Here is a 22,053-nt window from a genome sequence, read left to right on the forward strand (position 1 = left end):
ACAGTGGGCAGTCTTAGGACGTGTGTTCTCCCCAGAAACGAGAGCTATGTGCCTTGGGAGATGTCACCAGTGACTAGTAACCACCGCAATGTAAACAGACATCAGCAGGAAATAAATATGGGTAGGGCGGGAGTCTAGAAGAATGCCTGTGTGCCTTCTAGAAAAGTGTCACGCCTTCCAGTGCTAGTGGTTTGATTTTTTTTTTTTTTTTTAAGGAAGAAAGGAGACTGAGCATATAGCTCATGCCTTCTGTCACGGAAACCTTTCGTTTCGGAGGCAGTGTCTTTCCTTGACAAATGGATTTCCTTGCTGGCAGTCTCTGTGACGTTGAGAAGTTAAGGGACCCTTTGCTCTTGCTGCTGTTATTGGTTGCTTTCCCCAGACGGACAAGCCCGTCTGTGGAAGGGCTCAGAGGAGAGTTTCGAGTTACCAGAATTAGGCAAGCCCGCGAGGAGCTGCAGCAGCAGCAAAAGCAGCAGCGCCTTTAAGCCCTGCAGCAGCTGGTCCTCTGATTGGCTGGCTGCTTCAGCTGCTTCCCTGGAACAAAGGTCAGAGTGGACTGCGGTGGAAATGTGGAGAGGCAGCGATCGAATAGCACTGTAGCTCCGCTCGGAGAAGTTTGGAGGCTGAGAACAGCAGGACGCTGGCTGACTGCAGGGCAAGTTGCTTCTCCAGCGGTGAGCCGCAGCCTCACGCCCCCAGCCCAGCTCAGCCGCTGCAGCCTGGCCCCCCCCATACAGACGCCCTGCTGGGCGCGGAAGAGACAGTTGTGAGGGTCCCTTGCAAATTTCCAGACAAGGATGGCTTGTGAAATCATGCCCCTGCAAAGGTAGTATGCTTTCCTATTTGGTTTCGTTCTTCTCTTCTGTATTTTCTGAATGTTCCAAAGCCGTGTAACTTTGCCAGTCCTTGGCATTTTTCAGTAGTATGCTGCAAACTGTGTAGAGTTCCTTGGACGCAGTGTGCTTCCCCAAGACAGAGAAATGTAGCTATTTGATCGCTTCTTTTGCTGACACTTACGCCCAGCATGTCATCTTCTTCACTTGATCAGTCTGTTCAGTTGTTGCCTTCCTCGAATGAAAATAAATATAAGAAAACAGCTTTGACAGCTGAAGAAAAACAGAAAGTGAAGAATATATCGAGCAGGTTTAAAATAAAACTGAGTCAGCTTGTTAGCAATGTTGTGAAGCTGCGGTGAGCTCTAAGCTCATTTTGAAGGATGTCGACAGGCTAAAGACCTTTTAAAAATGCATCTTAGGAGCCCTGTCTGCTGGAGTTCAGATCTAGGCAAGGATTTTCTATCAATAAGTACTTTATAATACATGGACATAAACGGTAAGGTTATTATTTCCCCATGAACAATTCTAGATAGGTTTATTACACAGGTGACATCTTTAAACAAAAAAAACTGCTCTGTAAGAATGATTAAGCACAAGGCGCTGTTCTGTTCATTAATGATTGTAATATGGATTGCGGAGGGCGAGGTGGAAGAGTTATTATACCAATGCAGAAAAAGGTAAATTTAAACAAAGGGCTTGTTAAAAGGAACACTGCTGGTGAACTAATATGTGAGTAAGGTATCCCGGAATGTTGAAGCTGGAAGTCACCTCCGTGGTGATGGAGTCCAGCCCTCCAGTTTCACAGCAGGAAAACCGAGGCTTGAAGGAAGTCTGAGTTTCCTAGGGTCGTGTTTTAGGATTTTTAGAATTACTTTTGCCAATCATATTATCCTGTTTCAGCTGCACCTGCTCTACATGCAGTGACATTTGATTCCATGTAAATGCTTCCTTTAAGAAAACTGTTAGTGGAAGTGATTTTAAAAGTCAAATGGTGAATGTGGTTTATCTATAAGATTGAAGAAAACCTAGACAAAAAAATGAATTTTATTTTGAAAAACCATGCCACCAGTATTTTACTGGATGTTCATGTTTTAACGTGAAAATAAGGTATACAGAAATCGAGGGTTCGTTTGGAAAACGGTTCCTGCAGATGTACCCTGTGAGATAAAACGGTGTAGTTGTTTTCCTTTCACTGTAAGGACAAGTGCATTGTAATGGGAACTTGATGGGGGTGTCCCTAGAATTCCTTTTCTAAAATTGATAACCCAACCCAAGGGAGCACAGAGTGATTTATGGATAGATCTGAAATTTGTCTCTGTTAATTCAGTGGAAATGTCCACATGCTTGAAACTTGCGAGGGACTAAAAACTAATGTACACTTTTCGGAGTCTTCATTTGGTTTCCAACTTCAAAGTTGGGACCTTGTTTTATCTTATAATGGTGTCGGTTCTTAAGTGTCTTAAGCAAGTCCTTTCTAGATAAGCATATTGGCTATTACTGAACTCTGTAATAAGCTGCTCTCTGATATAATCACTGTTAAGAAGCAAACAGATCTTTATTCAGCGAAAATATTGTTTAGAGAGTTAAGTTGATGAAAGCTAAAATAGAATCAGCGTAATTTCCTCCAAAATTATTTTGCTCTGTTAGTCCTTACTAATAAACCTACGTAAGAGGAATAATTTGAATTTGCATTCAAGACTGCTGATCAGTGCATTCACTGTCTCCCTGTTTCTGAGAGCTTAATTTGATGGATTACCCTGCAATGCTTAACTTCCAGCCTGTGCTTGCCTGTGATTATGTACCTCTTGAAGGCAAGGAACCGGTAGGTTTGTGTTGTTCACTTCGTTATGGATCTCTTGTGAATTTAAGTGCTCACGCAGAACACTTTCCTGTTCCTATGTATGATTGCTTCTTCCGAGCCCAATTCAGCATTTGTGGCCAAGGATTTCTGTGACCCTCTAGTAAAGATGACTGTTGCCAACTGCCCGCACTGTTATCCCGCCCGGAACAGGAAAGTCGCAGAGCCTCTTGGTGCGCATGCCGGCTGACGGGATGAACGCTTTGCTCCATTCTCTTTAAGAGCACCGGGGGGCTAGAAACTGAATTAAAAGAGGGTGAGGGAAAGAATAGCTTTAAATACCAGTTAGAGAAACTCACGCTCACTCATGTTTGTATTGAGCAGAGAGGCCAATGCCTCTCATTCATTAGGTGCATGAGAATTACCTAGGGACCTTATTTTTAAAAATCAGCTTCTTCCTGCTGCCTTCCTTCCCTAGACTTACTGAATCTGAATCTGGGTGTGACAGGGAAAGTATCAACATTTTACCAAGCTTCCTGAAAGCAAATCTGGTACAAATGGTCCACGCAGAGAAACACTGATCTAAACTCCGGTTAATGAGTATAGCTTGTATAAAGCCATTGACAGCAGGTGTTAGGATGTAAGATGCAAACACTATACTATTCAACATCCCCAAATAACATATTTAATATCAGGACCTTACGTGAGGTGTCTCTGTCATAATTGATGCTTTCATTTACTAGACGGTCGGTGTTACCTATTAGAACAAAACATACTTACAGGGTTTTCTAATATTTTCTTTATGACCGAACACTACCCTGTACTGCCAGTAAATTAAGACACAACTCTGCTTCAGAGAGGTCACATGCTAGTGAGGGTGCAGACACGTTACCAGACAGTGACAATTACATTACTGTGGTGAATCCAGTAATGGAGAGTACAATTAGCATAATAATAGAGATGCACCTGCGTGGATAATATCACCCTACGTAACTTCATATAAGCATATGGTCTTGTTAGATGGCACGTTTGCATCTCAGCGTCTACTTAGCTTATAATTCCCATGAGTGACTTTTTAGCCTTTCTTAGCATGTTGTGAAAGTATGTAGAAGATAAATCTGTTACTGCTTATCTGTAACTAAGATGAGACTAACAGATGAGGTCGAAGGCTAAGAAGGAAATAAGTACCTGGGTTCGCTTTAATGTATTTTGCTATCTGTTTACAACTTAATATCATTTGCAGACTTTCCAGGGTGGGAGTAACTATGCAGAAACTCATGATCTGTAGAAAAACTGCAGAGGCTGAATATTGAAAATGTGACCCTCTATAGAGTGAAGGACTCAGTTCTTAAAGTTGACTTCAAATGGCTTAAATTAACGATGGATCCTATATGTCTTTTGAGATGGTTAAATTATCCCAATTACTTTTAGAAATACTAAAATATTTGCACTGTATAGCATTATATGGATATTCTTGCCAACTGAAAAAGTTCTTCCAAAGAAATAAAATAATATCATAAATAAGTAGAGAAACTCTATTAAGAATTGGAATAAACGTTTTTTTCTCAGGTCTTAAATTTACCCTGTGTCACTAAAGAGATAGTATGTTTTATCAGACTCTAGGCTTTACTTAGACCTCAGACTCTTTGCACGATTCATATTCCATTGGCTTTTTTTTCCTTAGAGATTATGGATCTGTAGGTAAGGATCTCCATTTTATGTATAGAAAGACTTCGGTAGGCTAAGAAACAAAGTCTTCACTCACTCTTATGTCTATGACAAAACTCTCAGCTTCACAGCAGGATTTTGATTTGCTAGAATAACTTTCAAAGAATCACTAACTCATCTTCTATCCACAAAGACTAATGATGGAGGATGACGTTAAGAGCGCTAGTGATTAATCTAGATTCCTTTGGTTTTAATGCATTGACATCTGTTTTCACATGTCTAGCATCCCTTTTTTCCCGTGGTTTATTTATCAAAGTGGGAAACTGAGATTAACAATGTCAGTGTAACTCTCTTTTTCATTACTCTACCTAGAAAATTACAATATTCGACATACATTATTGAATATTCATTTTATGATGGTGAAACACACCATACTTCTCAATTGCAATGGCTCTTTAAGAAGGTTTGTAGCAACAGGATTAGTTAACATGTATTAGTGATCCAGCATGGGAAAATTTCACTGAATCTTCTTATCAGCAGAATTCATCTGGTCTTTCTAAGCACTGGTTTTTAGAATGTCCTTTAGCAAACAAGTAAACACTGGGAACATGGGGATGATGTGGGATTTAACCAGGGAACAACCCAGGCAATGATGGTCCTGCTTGTGAGTCTTCTGGGTGATGTTAGAGAGCCCTCTACTGCTTGTGGTGGTGACTCCTTCAGTTAATTTATCTCTTAAACCCGCGTTATTCCGAACTTGTTGGCACTTTGATAGCACTCCCTGCCCCCCACCTCCACAAACACAGTCTAAAAGGGAGTTAAAAGCTGCCTCGCCTCAAGTCTGGGTTAACCCTTCTGGGGTTGAATATCTGAACTTAGACTCACCACCAGTGTGGTCTGTATTTGGAAGTAACGAGAATCATTGAGAACAAGACAGACCTCTGTGGGCTCTACTCTCATGTGGTGGTTGCAGTACCTCTAGAGTTTCAATATTTGCTAATTACTCCGGATAAAGAAGGTAGTATGAACTAAGGTTCATACCTTAGTTAAGGATACCTTCATACCTTACCTAAGGATATTCTTAAATTTTACAGAGATCACCCTGTCTAAGCCACTGAAAGAAGGAGAGGCGTTAGAGAGTCAGCACTAAACAGTGGGGAAGGCGATGGAAAGATAATAAACTTGCCGTCAAGAAACATATCCAGACGCTGACAGCTAATTAGCCATGTGAATTTGGGCAGGTCATTTTCCTCACCTATAAAATGGGATGACAATACCTACTACACTTACTTAGAGGAGAAATTTTGTAGTTAAAGAATATTATAGTTCTTTGTGAATGCTGTCGCATGTTGCTTTCCTTCTGATTTTGTTACTCTTACACTTGCATTATCTTTCAGTTCCTTGAAGCGAGAGTGCTTTACACTTAAGGTGACGCTCTGCCGTTGCATTGTATTGGATGAGTAGTAGGAAGCGACCTAAAGCATGATTTGTGGGAAGGGCCACTGCAAATACCATAGAATCAAATTCCTTGAAACTCTCAAAACTTTTTACCCTGTTTTTCTTGTAATACTTATATATTTATGTGATGATAGAATGAACTGGCAAAAAATAGTTTGTACTATATGAAACCTTTTAAAAGCACGATTTATTCTTCCCTTAACAAGAACCAGAAATAACTTTTTCAGTAATAGCTTTATCGATATAATTTACGTACCGTGCACTTCACCTACTTAAAGTATACAATTCAATGGTTATTAGTATATTCACAAGGTTTTGCAACCGTCACTGACAGTCAATTTTAGAATATTTCTGTCACCCAAAAAGAAGCCCTGTGCTCTTTAGCTCTCAATCCCTACTGTGGGCTGAATGTTTGTGCCCCTCAAAATTCATATGCTGAAGCTTTAATCCCCAGTGTCATGGTATTTGGAGGTGGGACCTTTGGGAGGTAAGTAGATTTGGATGAGGCCGTAGAGGTGGAGCTCCCAAGATAGGATTGGTGCCCTTACAAGGAGATGAAAGGACCAGAGCACAATCTCCCCACCCACCCCCATCCATGGAGGTACAGCAAGAAGGTGGAAATCTGCAAGCCAGGGAGAGCTCTCACCAGAACCTGCCACGCTGGCACCCTGATCTCAGACTTCCAATCTTTGGAACCGTGAGAAGTAAATGTTTCTGTTGTTGAAGCCACCCAACCTGTGGTATCTTGATATAGCAGCCCAAACGACCTGTGGTATCTTGTTATAGCAGCCCAGACTGACCAAAGCCACCCTCGAGCCCCCTATCCCAGCTCTAGGCAACCACGAATCTACTTTCTGTCTCTATAGACTCGCCTTTTCTAGATACTACATTATAACAGATCATCAAGAAGCCAGATGTGGAAACGGATTTTATTTCTTGCATAAAAAAGATATATTGATGGGAAATAGTGGGGACGCGTGTAGTAAAAAGAAATAGTAGGAAGCCCTAGAAGTTGATTTTTTAAAGTAAGTGACCCCAGTAAAAGAAATAAAAATACTGGGTGAGGGGGGAGGGAAGGGACACAGGATACATTCTATGAAAACCTTTTAAGGTTTGGGGTCAGGAAAACATGGCATCTTCTCATCAAATATTAAGAATAAAAATCAGAACGCTTGAACTTCCTAGAAATAAAAATGAAGAACTGAACTGCTTTTCTCAGATCACATTGAATGGAACCAAAACACTAGAAAAAGTTAGGTAGGGTTCAGGAAAACCTTAAGATGATACCTCAGTAGTTTTGCTGTCAGCAAAATGACGATGGGAAGGAATGTAACTTCGCTGTCTAGGTTAAAATAGCCCCTGAAACTAAAATTAGGAACCAAAAGCCAGCCAGAGGAGACCATTGATAAACTCTGCTGTGTTTTTGTAAGGGACTCTCCTTCATTTTCAACTCCTTGACTTGGTGAAAACTCAAGTGCCTGCCTCTGCGTGCGTGCGTGCGTGTCTGTCTCTGAGTCTTTCTCAGTTCCTCTAGTGCCGCCGCCTGGCACAGCCCTGCAGTGCTTCCTCACGCCTTCACACATCCTCGGCCTTTGTTGGAGAACTTTTCTCCTGTCCATTATCTTTTTCCAGTGTGACCCGCACAATTCACTCCCAGTGTCACTTACGTCCCCTAAGCTCCCCTAACTTGTGGGTCTGCACCGAGCTTCTGACTTCAAGGTCTGGAGCTCTGGCTTCCACAGACCCGAGATTCGGGATGTGAATCTCAGCCCCACCTGGCTCCGTGACCTTCCACCAGTTGCTTAACCTTTCTAAAACTTACTTTTCTTCTTTGAAAAAGCTGGTGAGTAATACCTTCCTCCAAAGATGTCACTGAGGATTGAGTGAGATAGTGTACATGAAGCTCTCAGCCCAAAGCCTGGCTTATTAGGGAGAGCTCTCAGTACGTGGTAGCTCTGGATCCCTTTTCTTATGATAATGGTCAGATGTCAAGTTTCTGTTTCTCGGCTGGCCTATAAATTCTGGGAAGGTGGAGCCCATATCTTAATAGCCTGTGTATCTCCAGCCCCTCTCATAGGCTCTGATAAGCAGTAGACACTCAAAAAAGGGCTGAATGAGCACTGGCCGTGGTTTTGGAAGCTCACAGAGCTCAAGCCTGGGTGGACGTCAACCTTTGTACACTCGCCGGTCACTCGTCCTCCTGCAAACCAGTGTAAAATCATGGCAGTGTAGATACACGTCCTTGACTCCTCTTTCTGTGCAGAGCCCTCCTGTGGCAGGGGGAGGGTTCACTGGCTGGAAGGTGACAGGCGAATTCGCATTGCTTTCTGCACAGTTCTGCCTGCCTCAAGAAATCCGCATTCAGAGTTAACGACTGGGGAAATTATATACCTGCCATTAAGAATGTTATAATAAAGGGAATAATTGAAAGAATTTAGTAAAAACACAATTTCCTGTTTCCTTCTTCCCTTCTGCACGTATCCCCCTGTTCTTTTGCTTCTGTTTCAGTATCTAAAGATTAGAAAGCATTTTAACTGACTTGCTAATGTTCCAAAAGTATTCTCTTATCCACTAATATCAACCCCCTCAAAAAGAAAGTTATTGTGTTTTTACATTCTAAACTACTGCCTCCCTAAGGCGGTATTGCTCTGTCTATAATAATGATACGCGTCAGTCTGCTGAACAAGAATCTCAAAAACAAATCAGAGCTTCCAGCTGCATTGAAAATAGTTTCGTGACTAAACCAAAAATTTCTTTAAGCTCCACCCAAACCTTTGGGTTTGCAATGAAGAAAAAAAAAAATTTCTTTTCCTGCTCTCAAGCCAGAACAAACAGATAGAGTGTGTGGCAAGGCCGTATTCAAACATTGCCTTGCCTGAACAAATCCTTTTCTGGGCTCACTGTACCCTGCAGAAAGTACAGGGTTTATATTACTGACACAGTGGCAGAGCTCCCCCTCCGTGCAGTGGGAGAAAATTAATTTTCTTTTCTAAATAAGGGTGGGAGAAAACCCATGGCACAGTTGCACTTCCATTAAGTTTGGAATCGCAGGGAAGAAGATAAACTAATCAACATACAACTCTCTGAGAATGCTTCCGGCTGGCAAAATTAATTTTACAAATTATATGTTTTTAAAATATGTAATCACACGGTAGTGTCAGCACTCAGAATGGTCTTGATGACACAGCCACTGACTGAGCACCCGGAATGTACCTTGCTAGGTGCTGGTGGGACAAACGTAAAGACAAATCCAGGAGGTGAGGCAGGCATCCGAACTTCGGCGTCGTTTGCTAAGCACTGGCTCATGGCTGTGAACAGCGTCCGGGAGCCTGGAGGGAGAAGCCACTCCCCTCTCCAGGGTGATGGAGATGGCATCCCAGATTAGATGACATTTGAGCTGAGAGATGAAGTATTTACCAGGCAGAGAGAGGTGGTGGAAGCATTTAAGATAGAGGGAACAGCACGTACAGACAGAGTTATGAAAGTGCAGTGAGAGGTCGACAGAGGCTCACTGCCCGGAGATTGGGAGGACTCTTGTACCAGGTTCAGACATCTGGATTTTACCCCAAAGGCAAAGGGGAAGCAGGGAGGCTTTTAGGTTAGGGGGATAAATCTGGTGGGGGTATTAAGGGTAAACTGCTCTGGATGGCAGGGAAAAAGAGTACTGCCCCTCTGAAAGACTAGGGCAGTGGAAATGGAAAGGAAAGATCAGATTCAGAAGACTTGTCTCTTTCTGAGATGAAATCAACACAGTCTGGTGATTGACCACGTGGGGAGGTGAGGGATAAACTTTTTTTTTTTTTTTAAGGAGAGCAGTTGGCCTGTTAATACAACTCAAATATTGTAACAGGCATGAGGATTCTGTCCTGTGACTTCTAAACACATCTCCAGCCAGGTTCCCCTGTAAAGTGGAATGTAAGGCTCTTGGCTGTGTCAGCCAGTCCACAGGTAGTAATAGTTTCCTGTTGACCTTCTCACTGTAGGGAAAGATACAAAAGAGGTAGAAGGTGAAGCAATCCCACCCCTCCCTGCTTAAAACTTAACTCCCCTTCCCTGACAAGCGCACACCCTCACCACCCCCTCCAACTCCCTAGAGATTGAAAGGTGGTCATCAGAAGGGCATCCACGCTTAGAACTAGCTGGGGAGGGGGATTGAATTAGAATGAGATGCTCCCTAGTTCCCTCCAAGAATAATAGTTCTTTGACTTGAAGAGACCAAAATATAGGTGATAAAGAATGCTGTGGTCACAAAGTAAGGAGGAATCGAAAAAAAAAAAAAAAAAAACCGGGGGTCCCTGAGTGTCCTTGACACCATCCTGTGGTATAAGCAGGAAAAGAATATTTAAAAGAGACTTGGATAGAGACACAGATTTACAGAACAAAAGTATGGACACCAAGGGGGGAAAGCGGGGACGGGGCTGGTGGTGGGATGAATTGGGAGATTGGGATTGACATGTATACACTGATGTGTATAAAATGGATGACTAGTAAGAACCTGCTGTATAAAAAATAAATAAAATTCAAAAATATGTAAATAAATTGAAATGAAATTCAAAAAAAAAAAAGAGAGAGAGACCTGGAAATCCTCTGTCAGCTCCACCACGGTCATCTAGAACAACATTCTCACGTCCATTGCTGGGCATATCTGGACCCGCTTCCTCTCTGATTTTCTGTGCCATCCAGGCTCAACCAAAATCTGTACTCCTTTGGCCCAGAGCTGATTCTGGCAGTGGGGCAGAGAAGAAAAGTGTTTGTTCTCTGTCCTATGAGAACATAGATCTTAATTCAGCAACAGTCACTGAGTATTAATTACACATCAAGCCAGGGAGATGTGTTTTTCGCAAAGTGTTTTTCACCTGTGGATCATGACCTGTTGGTGGTCATAAAACCAGTTGAGCAGGTTGTGACCAGTGTTTTATATAAAGCGAAGTATAACAAAATAGAAAACATCCAAAGTAAGAATAATTTTATGAAATGTGTCCCTTTTATGTGTCTGTGTACTATCATGATGTAGAATGTGTTTCTAACTGGATCGTGGCCAAAGTTTTTCAAAACACTGACTCTGGACTGCTTACTGACGATAGTTTATTTGAACGAGAGGTTAGTACGGGCCTGGAAATCGAATCCTCATGTCAGTGTGGGAAATCCATTCTAGTTTTAGCATCGCTACAAATGAATTTCCAGAGCACAACCTTTACATGAGATGGAGACACTTTCTGCAGGTTCTTAATTCCGGATTTGGGGAAAAAAACCATTTTTTTAGTAGATATATTAGTTTCCCAGCACAGCCGTGACGAAGTACCACAAACAGGGTAGCCCAGAAAACCAGCAATTTCTTGTCTCACAGTCTGGAGTCCAGAAGTCCCAGATTTACATGTTGGCTAGGGCTGTGCTCCCTCTAAAGACCCTGCCTCTCTCCTCGCTTCCTGGAGATCTCGGCTTGTGGCAACACAATTCCAGTCTTCACAACGTATGCTCCCTGTGTGCAAATATCCTGTGGATGAGGGCGCTGGTCATATTAAATTAGGGCCCGCTACAGTAACTTCACTTTAACTCGGTCACCTCTCTAAAGACTGTATTTGCAAGTAAGATCACGTCCTGAGTTTCTGGGGGTTAGGGCTTCAAAGTGTCTTTTCGCAGGGACACAATTCATCCCCTAACAATATATTTCAAGTTTCTGCTAAGCACTGAAGAAGGTGGTAGAAATATCTTCCTGTCTTATTGGAGGGAAAGCTGTAACTGTTTGGAAGTCTTCTGATTGGTTTTGCTTCCGAAGTGTAATACCTCTTGGTGTTCACCAAACTTTCTAGTCCTGTGAACATTAACATTTCAGCTCTTTGCATTACCCTTTGGTCAGGAAAACATATTTGCTCTTGAACTTGAATGGTTTGTTTTTATTTCTACTGGCAGCTAGGTGTTGCATTCTTAGTTACAACATACAAATAATAAAACTGGAAACAAAGTTGCTTGGGTTTATAGTAAAGAAGTATACATCCATCGACAAAAATGCCCCCTGAAATTACAGGGGCAAACACTTAGCTATGAACTGATCTGTTTTCCAAAACTGACTTGTTTTCCAAAAGGAACAGGGAGATTGTTTTCTACCGTGTTCCTCCTGAATGGAGCTGAACCAAAAATCTGAGCAGCGGAACGCCAGCTGCTACATCACACCCCAAATGGAGCGGTGTAAATGCTATAAATGGAGGGTTATGAATGTTAATGCCTGAGACTGTGGATAAATCAAAAGGCTCCAGCATGGCACTTTATATTTTGCAGAGGAAGGAAGGAAAGAAAATGTGCTAATTCCACTCACCTCATCGTCCTCCAAGAAAATTCATCTATGAAAATTCTTCCACTTAGTACATTCTGTTGCAATGTGAGGGAAAAACCTGAATTCCAGAGAAAACGTTTACTTAATACTTTAAATTTTGTCCTTTCACTTGGCCCTCCCTTTCTCTCTCCCCTTGGCTGTTTGTGGTTGTTTGTTTGTTTGTTTGTTTGTATTTAAGCCCCAGTAGATGTTTTTTCGAGTTTCTTCAATGAATGGAACCTACTCCTTAGCCTTTACCTATTTTGCTGTACTTTTCAGTACCCAAGGAACACTTACAAACTATCTCTCGTAGCTCAGATCACTTGAAAATGTAAAGTATGTAGCCCAGTATGCAGATTATGTTAATTTGGGGGTAGCCAGCCACATTAACCAATTAGAAAGTTGGACTAATTGGAACATTTATCAGGACAGTTCAGAAGGGAGTTGAATGGAATGGTGGTTTGATCCAGTAACTGAGTGTCCGTTCTGAATACCTCAGGCTGGGAATTCTCCCAAGAGTATTTGGTTTTTCTTAGACACGGAAAACGCCATGCTTTTCACAATTTCGGTTAGCTTGCTGTGTAATTAAATTGATAGGGATTGCATTCTGTGGCTTCAGTTTAGACATGAGTGCAGCTCAGGAAGAGATTGTAAGTCTAGGTGTCATCCGTTCATGTGCCTTTATGTTCAACCAATGTTGAACCGCATAAAAAGATAAGTTAGTATAGCACAGGGAACGGTACTCAGTATTCTGTAATAACCTATATGGGAGAAGAATCTGAAAAAGAATGAATATATGTATATGTGTAACTGAATTACTTTGCCGTAGGCCTGAAGCTAACACAACATTGTAAATCAATTAAACGCCAATATAAAATAAAAATTAAATTTAAAAAAAAGGTAAGTTAGGCCCCCACTAAAACCCTCCAGTCTGTTATTGCCCTTCTCAGTTGTAGCTTCTTAGCTTTGGACTGTTACTTGGGTCTATTTGATAAATGTCCTTCCCACAGGTAGCTGTTTTGAGAGACTGTAACAGCCCATGTCTGAGGACATTAGGCACGCAGTGGCCTGACATACATGAGGTGATTGCCCAAATCTCTCAGTGTATTTAAATTTAAAAAAAAAAAAAAAAAAAGGCAAACTAATTAGCTGCTTAAACTTGGCTATTATTCTGAGTCAGCAAACAGGAAAGAATTAAAACATTGGGTTTATACTAGTAACCAAGGAGGAAACTGAATGAATTCCAGGTTGTTACGGTTTGTCATTGGCTTCATTTCATGACACGCACTCCCCTCTTCATTCACAGTACATGTGCTTATTTTTAAAAATTGAAAGTAAATCTGAATTAATTCCCAATTTAAAATTTAGGGAAAAAATTACAACTCAGTTAATATCATTGGACATGTCTGAGATTGATGTAAAGCTAGGAACAGGCATAAATATCTCTATAAATAGGTGTTTGGGGACATATCATAATAGTCCAATATTCATTCTGCACAGAGGTAGAAATGGTGATATTTTCAAATGTTTTGCATTCCAGTGTGTAAATTTTATGGAAAAGTTTCTTTTCTCTGTTCTATTTGGAAGAATTGTCCTTGGCCATTTTTCCTTCAAATTGCCTGTGAAGTCAATGCATAAAATTGATTTTTAGAATTAATTGACTTAATCAATTTGAAATCAATGCTTTAGTTGTTTCATAATTTATACTGTCGTCAAGATTACATTACTAAACCCCGGGCAAGGGTACTTTTATGAAAGGGAAAAAAGAAATAGGCTAATTAAGTGTCAAAATTAATTATTTATCCTCGTTTTCTTTTCAAATTATATTGTTCTTCTTGGGTACTGTGCATGGATTGCTGCCCTGTTGACTGCTACTGAGTAAGCAGATCTGCTGAGTCTGTTTCATTTCACTTAAATAACAGCGCTTACATTTTCTTTTTTGGAACACTTATAACTGCTCAGAATTCAGGGACATATCCAAATTAAGAATTTCTGATTTTTGTCTTTCATTGACACATTTACCTTAAACAAATGCAGCCTGAAAAATATTTGCTCATGATTAAAAACTTGTGTTTCTATCGAGACATTCTTGACATAGTGCCAATACATGTTAATAAATTAATCACCTTGTACACACTATCAGGCATAACGCATTGTGAATGGACTTTGACTGAGGTCGGTGTAGAGTTGCTATAATCAGAAGCGTGACACGGAGCTTATAAATTATAAAGTCCACAAGATCTTGTGCCAGAATGAGGACATTCACTCCAGAATATTTTGATAAGTTAAAATTGAAGGCAAGGTAGTAAACAACAAAAGTGTGTTTGTTGTCTGCACAGCACTGGCTGTGTGACCTGGTTAAGTTGTGTGCCCTCTCTGAGCCTGCTGCTCTCAAGGGAGGGGCAAGTACCAGAGAGGGTTTTTATGAGGATTTACGTGAGATAATTAATGTCAAGCACCTGAGGGTACCTGGCTGATGAATAAGTGTCTGAGGGAGAGAAGGTGTAAAGAGAGAAAAGATTGATTTCGATTGCCTCTGTTGGCTACAAGGAAATTTTCAGGCACACGCAAAAGGTGTTAGCCAACGCACATGAACAGCTGTGTTCAGAACTCTGTACCCTTAAATCATCTCCCAAATGATTTTCTGAATTCTAAGAAAACCAACCATACTGCTAATTGAATGTTCACTAAAGTACCCTTGTTAATTTTCATTATAATTGGTTACACGTTAGAGTTAAGGATCTGTTCTGGGCAAAAAAGTATTTAGTGCAGTGCTCATTTTATAACACTTGTGTGGCCCAAATCTTGGCTCCCCGTACACCGATGCCGAAATGAGATACAGAGACAGTTTTGGAGGAGAAAGCAAGGGTGGGTTTATTCTTTGCCAGGCAAAGAGGGGAACACAGCAGGCTAGCACCTCAAGAACTGTGCCCCCTCCCTGGGGCATAGGGAGAGGTCAGGGCTCGTGGTCAGGGGTGTGCAATAAGGATGGAGGCAGTAACAGTCCTGCATTCTTCTCTCTTTTGCAGAGTTTCGAGAGGGTGGGGTTGCTGACAGGATTAGGGTGTGTGCAGGGTCTCAGGTGGCCCGTCTGCTAATCTTGATGAGTTTCTCTGGTCCCTTTAATCTTGCCTCACAGTGGTTTCTCGGCAGCTCCTCCCTTGATTTGCAACTGTTCCAATCTGCCCTTTGGAACTCAGGGAAGGTCATGGAGGCTGGAGTCTTGCCTACAAGAAATGGGGAACAGAAAGGCCTCTGTGCCTGGGAGCCCCATAGGCCCCGCTCGGTTTCACATGGAGGCAATGTTCCCATAATAGTAAAATCATTATAGGTTTTTTGTTGCAGCCTTTTTGCACAGTGTCGGTCACACTTAGTACTCGTTGACACTGAACCCTTGATTAGGAAACAAACCCAATTCTAACATGTTTATAATTTGTTCAGTGTTTTCAAGGACTATGTTGAAGTCAAATGTGTAAGCCCCTTGTATCAGTCTGGCTTAAAGCAGTCACTACTGTAATAGCGCTGCTCTAGGTGGTTTCTTCCCAGGACACCTGGAGAGTTCCCAGGTGTTAGTGCCTGTAACTTGTGAAGCTTTGCCTTCAGCCCATTAACGTTATAGAGTAAGAATAAAGCTGATCCATCACTTACCTTTCACTTGGGAAGAATTGGCACAATCAGTTACAAACAAAATCTTTCGCAAGATAAACACTAGAATAGTGAAGCGATATTGACATTGGAAACCAAAATCATCAGAGAGTGACAAATAGCATGCCATATTTTTTTTTTTTTTTTTTCCGGTACGCGGGCCTCTCACTGTTGTGGCCTCTCCCGTTGCGGAGCACAGGCTCCGGACGCGCAGGCTCAGCGGCCATGGCTCACGGGTCCAGCCGCTCCGCGGCGTGTGGGATCTTCCCGGACCGGGGCACGAACCCGTGTCCCCTGCGTCGGCAGGCGGACTCTCAACCACTGCGCCACCAGGGAAGCCCCAGTATGCCATATTTTATGTGCCGTCTTGCAACTAAAATGTTAAGACCTTTTCAACTTCCAGGACAGGGTTGCGTGTGTGTGTGTGTGTGTGTGTGTGTGTGTGTGTGTGTGTTTTACACTATAACTTGTAATAAGATTTTTGGTGATTGCCAGGATAATATTACCAACTGAAGCAAATTTTTCTCTTTTCATCAGTGTTGCTTGTGGTATACCACAGGGGTACAAGAAGAAAATATTAGCACTTCTTAATTTTATCTGATACTTCACATTTCTACTTTTATCTGTTTAATGATGCACATAATTAACATAAATAGATACTCAGTCATATATTAAGGGGAGTAGCTGCTTAAAAACAGAAATGTTCAAAGACCACTCCAGTAGACACTGAAGGGGAGAGACTCCTTCATTGATTCGAGGTCATTTATCAGAAGAAAAAAACATGTAGAAGAAAGGAAAAATATTTTACTATAGTATATATTTTTAATTAAATATTTTTATATTAAGCTTCAAATACACATTGCTTCAGTGCCGTTTGAGGAACTTACACTATTTTTTTTTTGGCTGCGTTGCGTCTTCACTGCTGTACACGAGCCTTCTCTAGTCGAGGCGAGCGGGGGCTACTCTTCATTTTGGTGTGCGGGCTTCTCATTGCGGTGATTTCTCGTGTTGTGGAGCACAGGCTTCAGTAGTTGCAGCATGTGGGCTCAGTAGCTGTGGCTCAGGGGCTCTAAAGCGCAGGCTCAGTAGTTGTGGCGCACAGGCTTCATTGCTCCGCGGCACGTGGGATCTTCCTGGACCGGGTATCGAACCCGTGTCCCCTGCGTTGGCAGGCGGATTCTTAGGCGCTGCGCCACCAGGGAAGTCCCTTAAGCTATTTTTTATAGTTTCATTTGTGTCCTTTCATGTTATTCACCCTCATTAATACTGTGCGTAACTATAGACAACGAAGAGCATGAGTGTTGTTTACTGATGCCCTAGCATTTCATTGCTAGGGTAATATACACTTAACAGGAGTATTTTGTTGGCTGTCTTACTTTCATCGTCATGTTAATGAGTTGTAATTAGCTTTATTGAGATAATTGAGTATGTAATCATTTTAAGGGTTTATGTGTAATATATGAATACTTGGATTGGGCTTGTAGAATAAGGTAGTAAAAAACTTCCTCTTCAAAGGGTGATGTGAATTACTTTTGCCTTAGGCTAATCTTGAAAGAAACCTCTCTTGCTGGTCTCCCTTGAAGAAGTAATTGACCTTGGCTAGGTCCAAGGTAGAGTATATTTTACTAACCTTACTCCATAGTGAGATTAGCTCTAATGTGTCAAAAGAAAAATTGTGATAGGTGGAACAGAGTTTTAGTAAAATTGAGATGTTATAATATTAACAGGAATTATATTAATTCAAGTTTTCTTTTCCTTTCAGTTCGCAGGAAGATGAAAGACCTATGTCACCTTTCTATTTGAGGTACTTATTTGATTTTTATTGGTCTGTTACAGAGAATTGGGAAAGGTTAAGGCTTCTTTGGGTTTATTTGCCCAGGTTAATTCTTTTCGATAGAATATTCTGTGCTGTGGCCAGGCTAAGCTTATTGGAATCCCTCACCATAATGTTCATGCTATATTTTTCTTCTCTTTTGTTTAAGAAATCTTAGAACAAATTTTAACATAGTTGAAAAGACTAAAATAAGATATTTGGTTTTAAATTCAAAGATGTCAAGCTATCCATTTGAATTTCAAAATCTGCCTAATGATTAGGCTGTACCCTAAATTTTAAAATCGCTGTTCTACACATACATGCTGGTGGGGCGGGTTCTGAGCCTAAGGCTCACTTGCTGAAGGAGTCTTGGGTTACGTTAGGTCATTTTCTAGATAGTAGTGAAGTGTGAAACTAATGTTCGGCAAGTTCTTAGAGTTCAGGATTATTTTCTAAAGTTTATAAAGCCAGAATGACAACTCTTAAAACAGGTAAGTTTACATCAGAGTAGATGTTAGATGAGATCACTTCCCTCCAGACTAAGAAGTTGTTGTATTGATGTGATTTTTCAGTGAACCATCCCACTTAGGTATCAGTAATAACCTGGAACCAGGCTTTTCTTACTTGCTGCATTTCTTTCCTCACTACCTACCCACTTCAGAGGCTTAGAAACTATATTTGAAAGTAATATGACCATATAAATTCAAGTTTAAATAGCTGAAGTTTTTTTTGTGTTTTTCTTTTAACCTTTCCTCAATTTTGAATTCTACTTTTTAAAAAGCAGTGTCCCGTGTAGAGAAAAGGGAACCCTCTTGCACTGTTGTTGGTGGGAATGTAAATTGATACAGCCACTATGAGAACAGTATGGAGGTTCCTTAAAAAACTAAAAATAGAACTACCATACCACCCAGCAATCCCACTACTGGGCATGTACCCTGAGAAAACCATAATTCAAAAAGAGCCATGTACCACAGTGTTCACTGCAGCTCTATTTACAATAGCCAGGACATGGAAGCAACCTAAGTGTCCATCAACAGATGAATGCATAAAGAAGATGTGGTACATATATACAATGGAATATTACTCAGCCATAAAAAGAAACAAAATTGAGTTATTTGTAGTGAGGTGGATGGACCTAGAGTCTGTCATACAGAGTGAAGTAAGTCAGAAAGAGAAAAACAAATACTGTATGCTAACACATATATATGGAATCTAAAAAAAAAAAAGGTCATGAAGAACCTAGGGGCAGGATGGGAATAAAGACACAGACCTACTAGAGAATGGACTTGAGGACACAGGGAGGGGGAAGGGTAAGCTGGGACAAAGTGAGAGAGTGGTATGGACATATATACACTACCAAATGTAAAATAGACAGCTAGTGGGAAGCAGCCGCATAGCACAGGGAGATCAGCTCGGTGCTTTGTGACCACCTAGAGGGGTGGGATAGGGAGGGTGGGAGGGAGGGAGATGCAAGAGGGAGGAGATATGGGGACATATGTATATGTATAGCTGATTCACTTTGTTATACAGCAGAAACTAACACACCATTGTAAAGCAATTATACTCCAATAATGTTAAAAAAAAAAAAAAAAGCAGTGTCAGGGTATCACATAAATACTTTGTTTGTTTCTGAGGCTGATTTGTTGCAATAGTCTCTGTTAGATTTAGACTTTAATTCAACCACCACAGTTCCGAAATGTGTCATAGGGAGTCAGGCTTGGCCAACTAACTGGTTTGCAGTAGTGCTCTGCCCTTTAGCTACTTGAAGCTTGTTGCGTAATCACTTTGTGGCAAGGCAGGGAACATCTGAGGTTTCAGTTTGAGACAACATGGTGGTCCATTTGATTCATCCTGGTTTCCTGCCAACCAATACAATTACATGATAATTTTAAAATTATGTAAGAATTAGGTTGGTACAAGTTAATTTAGCTTTTTTTCTTACCCACTTGACATGAAATAGGGAGAATCTATTGATAAAACCTGAACTGTTTTTTTTTTAATTATTTGCATGGCTGGTTTGAGATTGACTTTTCTTGAGTTAATCTAATGTACAGAATTCAAGTAAAAAAGGAAAACACGATTGTTAATTATGACTAAGTTCTAGATTTGGGGACTAGAATCAGAAACATGTCCACTGATAATTTAATGTATAAATCAGTGGGGTTTTTTTTTTTTTTTTTTGCACTACCTCTAGTAGGAGCAAATGAGAGCTTAAACATTTTAAGTAAATTTTTGTAATGTCCTTGTCTTCTATTCCTTTCCCTCCAACTTCATTACAATTCCTTTGCTGCAGTGTTAGAAAAGGGGAGTCATTACATGACTAATGAATTTCATAATGATTTATTGACATGATGAAAAACTAAATTGGCTCTTTTAAATCCAAAATAATTTTTTCTGTGCCTTTGAAAAGTAAAAAATGATTGGTAGTGACAAAATGGTATCTTCCCTGGCTAAGGATATTGAATACTAAATATTATGTATCGACAGTGTTAATTGGTCAGGTTTTTCAGGGGAGGAAAGGCCCAATCAAGAGATGACACCCATCTGAGGTGGGTATTCACCAGAAGTAGATTCAGCCACAGGCAGCCAGGCGGAGGAGATGGGGTATTGAACGGAGGGGTATTCCGTTTTGCGGTTTATTCTGAGATGTCCAACATAAGGTAGAATGGCAGATCTCAGTGGCTGCAAGTTTGGGAGTTGGCAGTCTTCATGTAGACCAAATCAAAACAGAGAGAGGATGAGGGCAAAGCAGGTCTCCCATTTCAGAGGAAGGAGAATAGCTGCTCTATAAAGGAACTCAGATACAGTAGATCAGACAGGCATCGAGCAATTGGAGTGGAGACAAGGTGCATTATTTATAACAGCAAGAGAGGGTCTGTGTCTGGAGTAGAGATGCAGAGCATACCAAGAGGCTGCAGTGCACTAGTGGAGGTTCCAGGACCTTCCTGTGGCTGGGGGTAGGGAGGTCGGTTACAGGAACAGAGACCGAGAGGGGCCATTTCGGTCATTACCTTGCTCCACCTTTCACCCTGTAGAATTGCGGTTTCTGTGATTGCTATTCTGACATCTAGGGCTGAACCACGTGTTAGTCTACTGTACGTTTCCACTGCCTTCAGGCTTTTCTGTAGTAAGGTAGGCCTCTTATAAATAGACATGCACTCAGATGTTCTCATTCTACATGAATAGTCTTCTGTGATAAGAACTGTCTTCTTTAATTCCAGTACTTCTCCAACCTAACCTAATTCACCATAGAGCCATTTGTCCTTTTTTGCAAAGGAAAGAAATAGTAGCTACAAATCTACACCTGCCACCATCCCATGTGGCAAGTTTATTGCAGCTACAGTAGCTCAAACAGTAGGTGTCATTGTTCCCCAGATGCTCATTAGAGATTACCCGCCCTGTTGAAGTGATTAAGGGAATGAAAGGGAAGGACCGGTTACACCAAACCCTTAGTGAGATTGCCGCAAATAAACACGAACCTGCGTGCTGAGGGTGCAGAACATGATTGGCAAAGATGCCCACACCCTGGCCTCTTTCCTAGTCTAGACTGGAATCCCAGAAAAGGAGCCCCTACCTCAATTGCTCAGATTAGCGTGAAAGCAGCTTGCAGTAGGTTTTCTTCTGTGTCACATGCAGCCTGTTGTCTGAATTCTTTTGGTGGCATCCAGTCAGATCTGGTTGGGATCTGTTGCTAGTTCTACTTCTATTTATCTAAGTCTTCGGTGTTGCCAAGCCCAGGTTTTGATTTCTGTGGTTATTTCCACTGGGAGTAGGGTTCTTTTTTTTTTTTTTTTTTGCGGTAAGCAGGCCTCTCACTGTTGTGGCCTCTCCCATTGCGGAGCACAGGCTCCGGACACGCAGGCTCAGCGGCCATGGCTCATGGGCCCAGCCACTCTGCAGCGTGTGGGATCTTCCCGGACCGGGGCACGAACCCATGTCCCCTGCATCGGCAGGCGGACTCTCAACCACTGCACCACCAGGGAAGCCCCCAGCCAGGTTTTTGATAATGGCTCTGCCTGAATTGATTGTTCCCCCTGACGAACCCCTAAACACAAAGAACTATTTGGGACCTCTAAAGAGAAATTACAAGCTAGGGGAAAGGATGACTTGCTCTGAGGACTCAGAGTAGAAACAATTTCAGAAAACTGTTTTTTGTATGATTCAGAGGAAAACTTGAGAAGTAATATGTGCTAATCTTCTCCAAAAATGCTCAAGGACATAACCGGCCTCTTTGAAATATGAGTAGGAACCTGTAAGGAGAGAATAAGTTGAGAATTAAAAGGCTAGAGACACACAAGAACAGCTGAAATGAGGGAAAGAGAAGCCTAGAAACGTATTTGCAGAGATTTTTTAAACTTTGGAAAGCAGTAAAGAGCAGAAAGTATTTAAAATAAATCAAGTACATGATGAGAGAGAAACTTGAGAAGCTCTCCCAAAATATAAAGGGTAAAGAAAAAGCTGTGAGAGAAATAATGTTAGATATGAAAGTCAGAGATCAGAAAGCCAACATGAAAATTATGAT

General features: G+C 41.3%; 1 protein-coding gene across 4 annotated transcripts in view; it reads left to right on the forward strand.

The window, feature by feature from the left end:
• The first annotated feature begins 631 nt into the window (after positions 1–631).
• LOC112393764 (protein FAM13A) overlaps positions 632–22,053 on the forward strand; it is a 99,855-nt gene continuing 78,433 nt past the window's right edge. For 3 of the 4 annotated variants that reach the window (XR_003002001.1, XR_003002002.1, XM_024736131.1), the window contains exons 1-2: positions 634–829; positions 17,481–17,522. Coding sequence is in view for 2 of the 4 variants with exons in the window: in XM_024736131.1 (XP_024591899.1) it covers positions 801–829; positions 17,481–17,522 (71 nt within the window). In the remaining 2 variants the exon portion in view is untranslated. Of the gene's footprint in view, positions 830–17,480; positions 17,523–22,053 lie in introns of all 4 variants that reach the window. The other variant, XM_024736132.1, reaches the window with a different exon arrangement.

This window comes from Neophocaena asiaeorientalis, unplaced genomic scaffold (genome assembly GCF_003031525.2).
Source record: "Neophocaena asiaeorientalis asiaeorientalis breed wild unplaced genomic scaffold, Neophocaena_asiaeorientalis_V1.1 scaffold7, whole genome shotgun sequence".
NCBI lineage: Eukaryota > Metazoa > Chordata > Mammalia > Artiodactyla > Phocoenidae > Neophocaena > Neophocaena asiaeorientalis.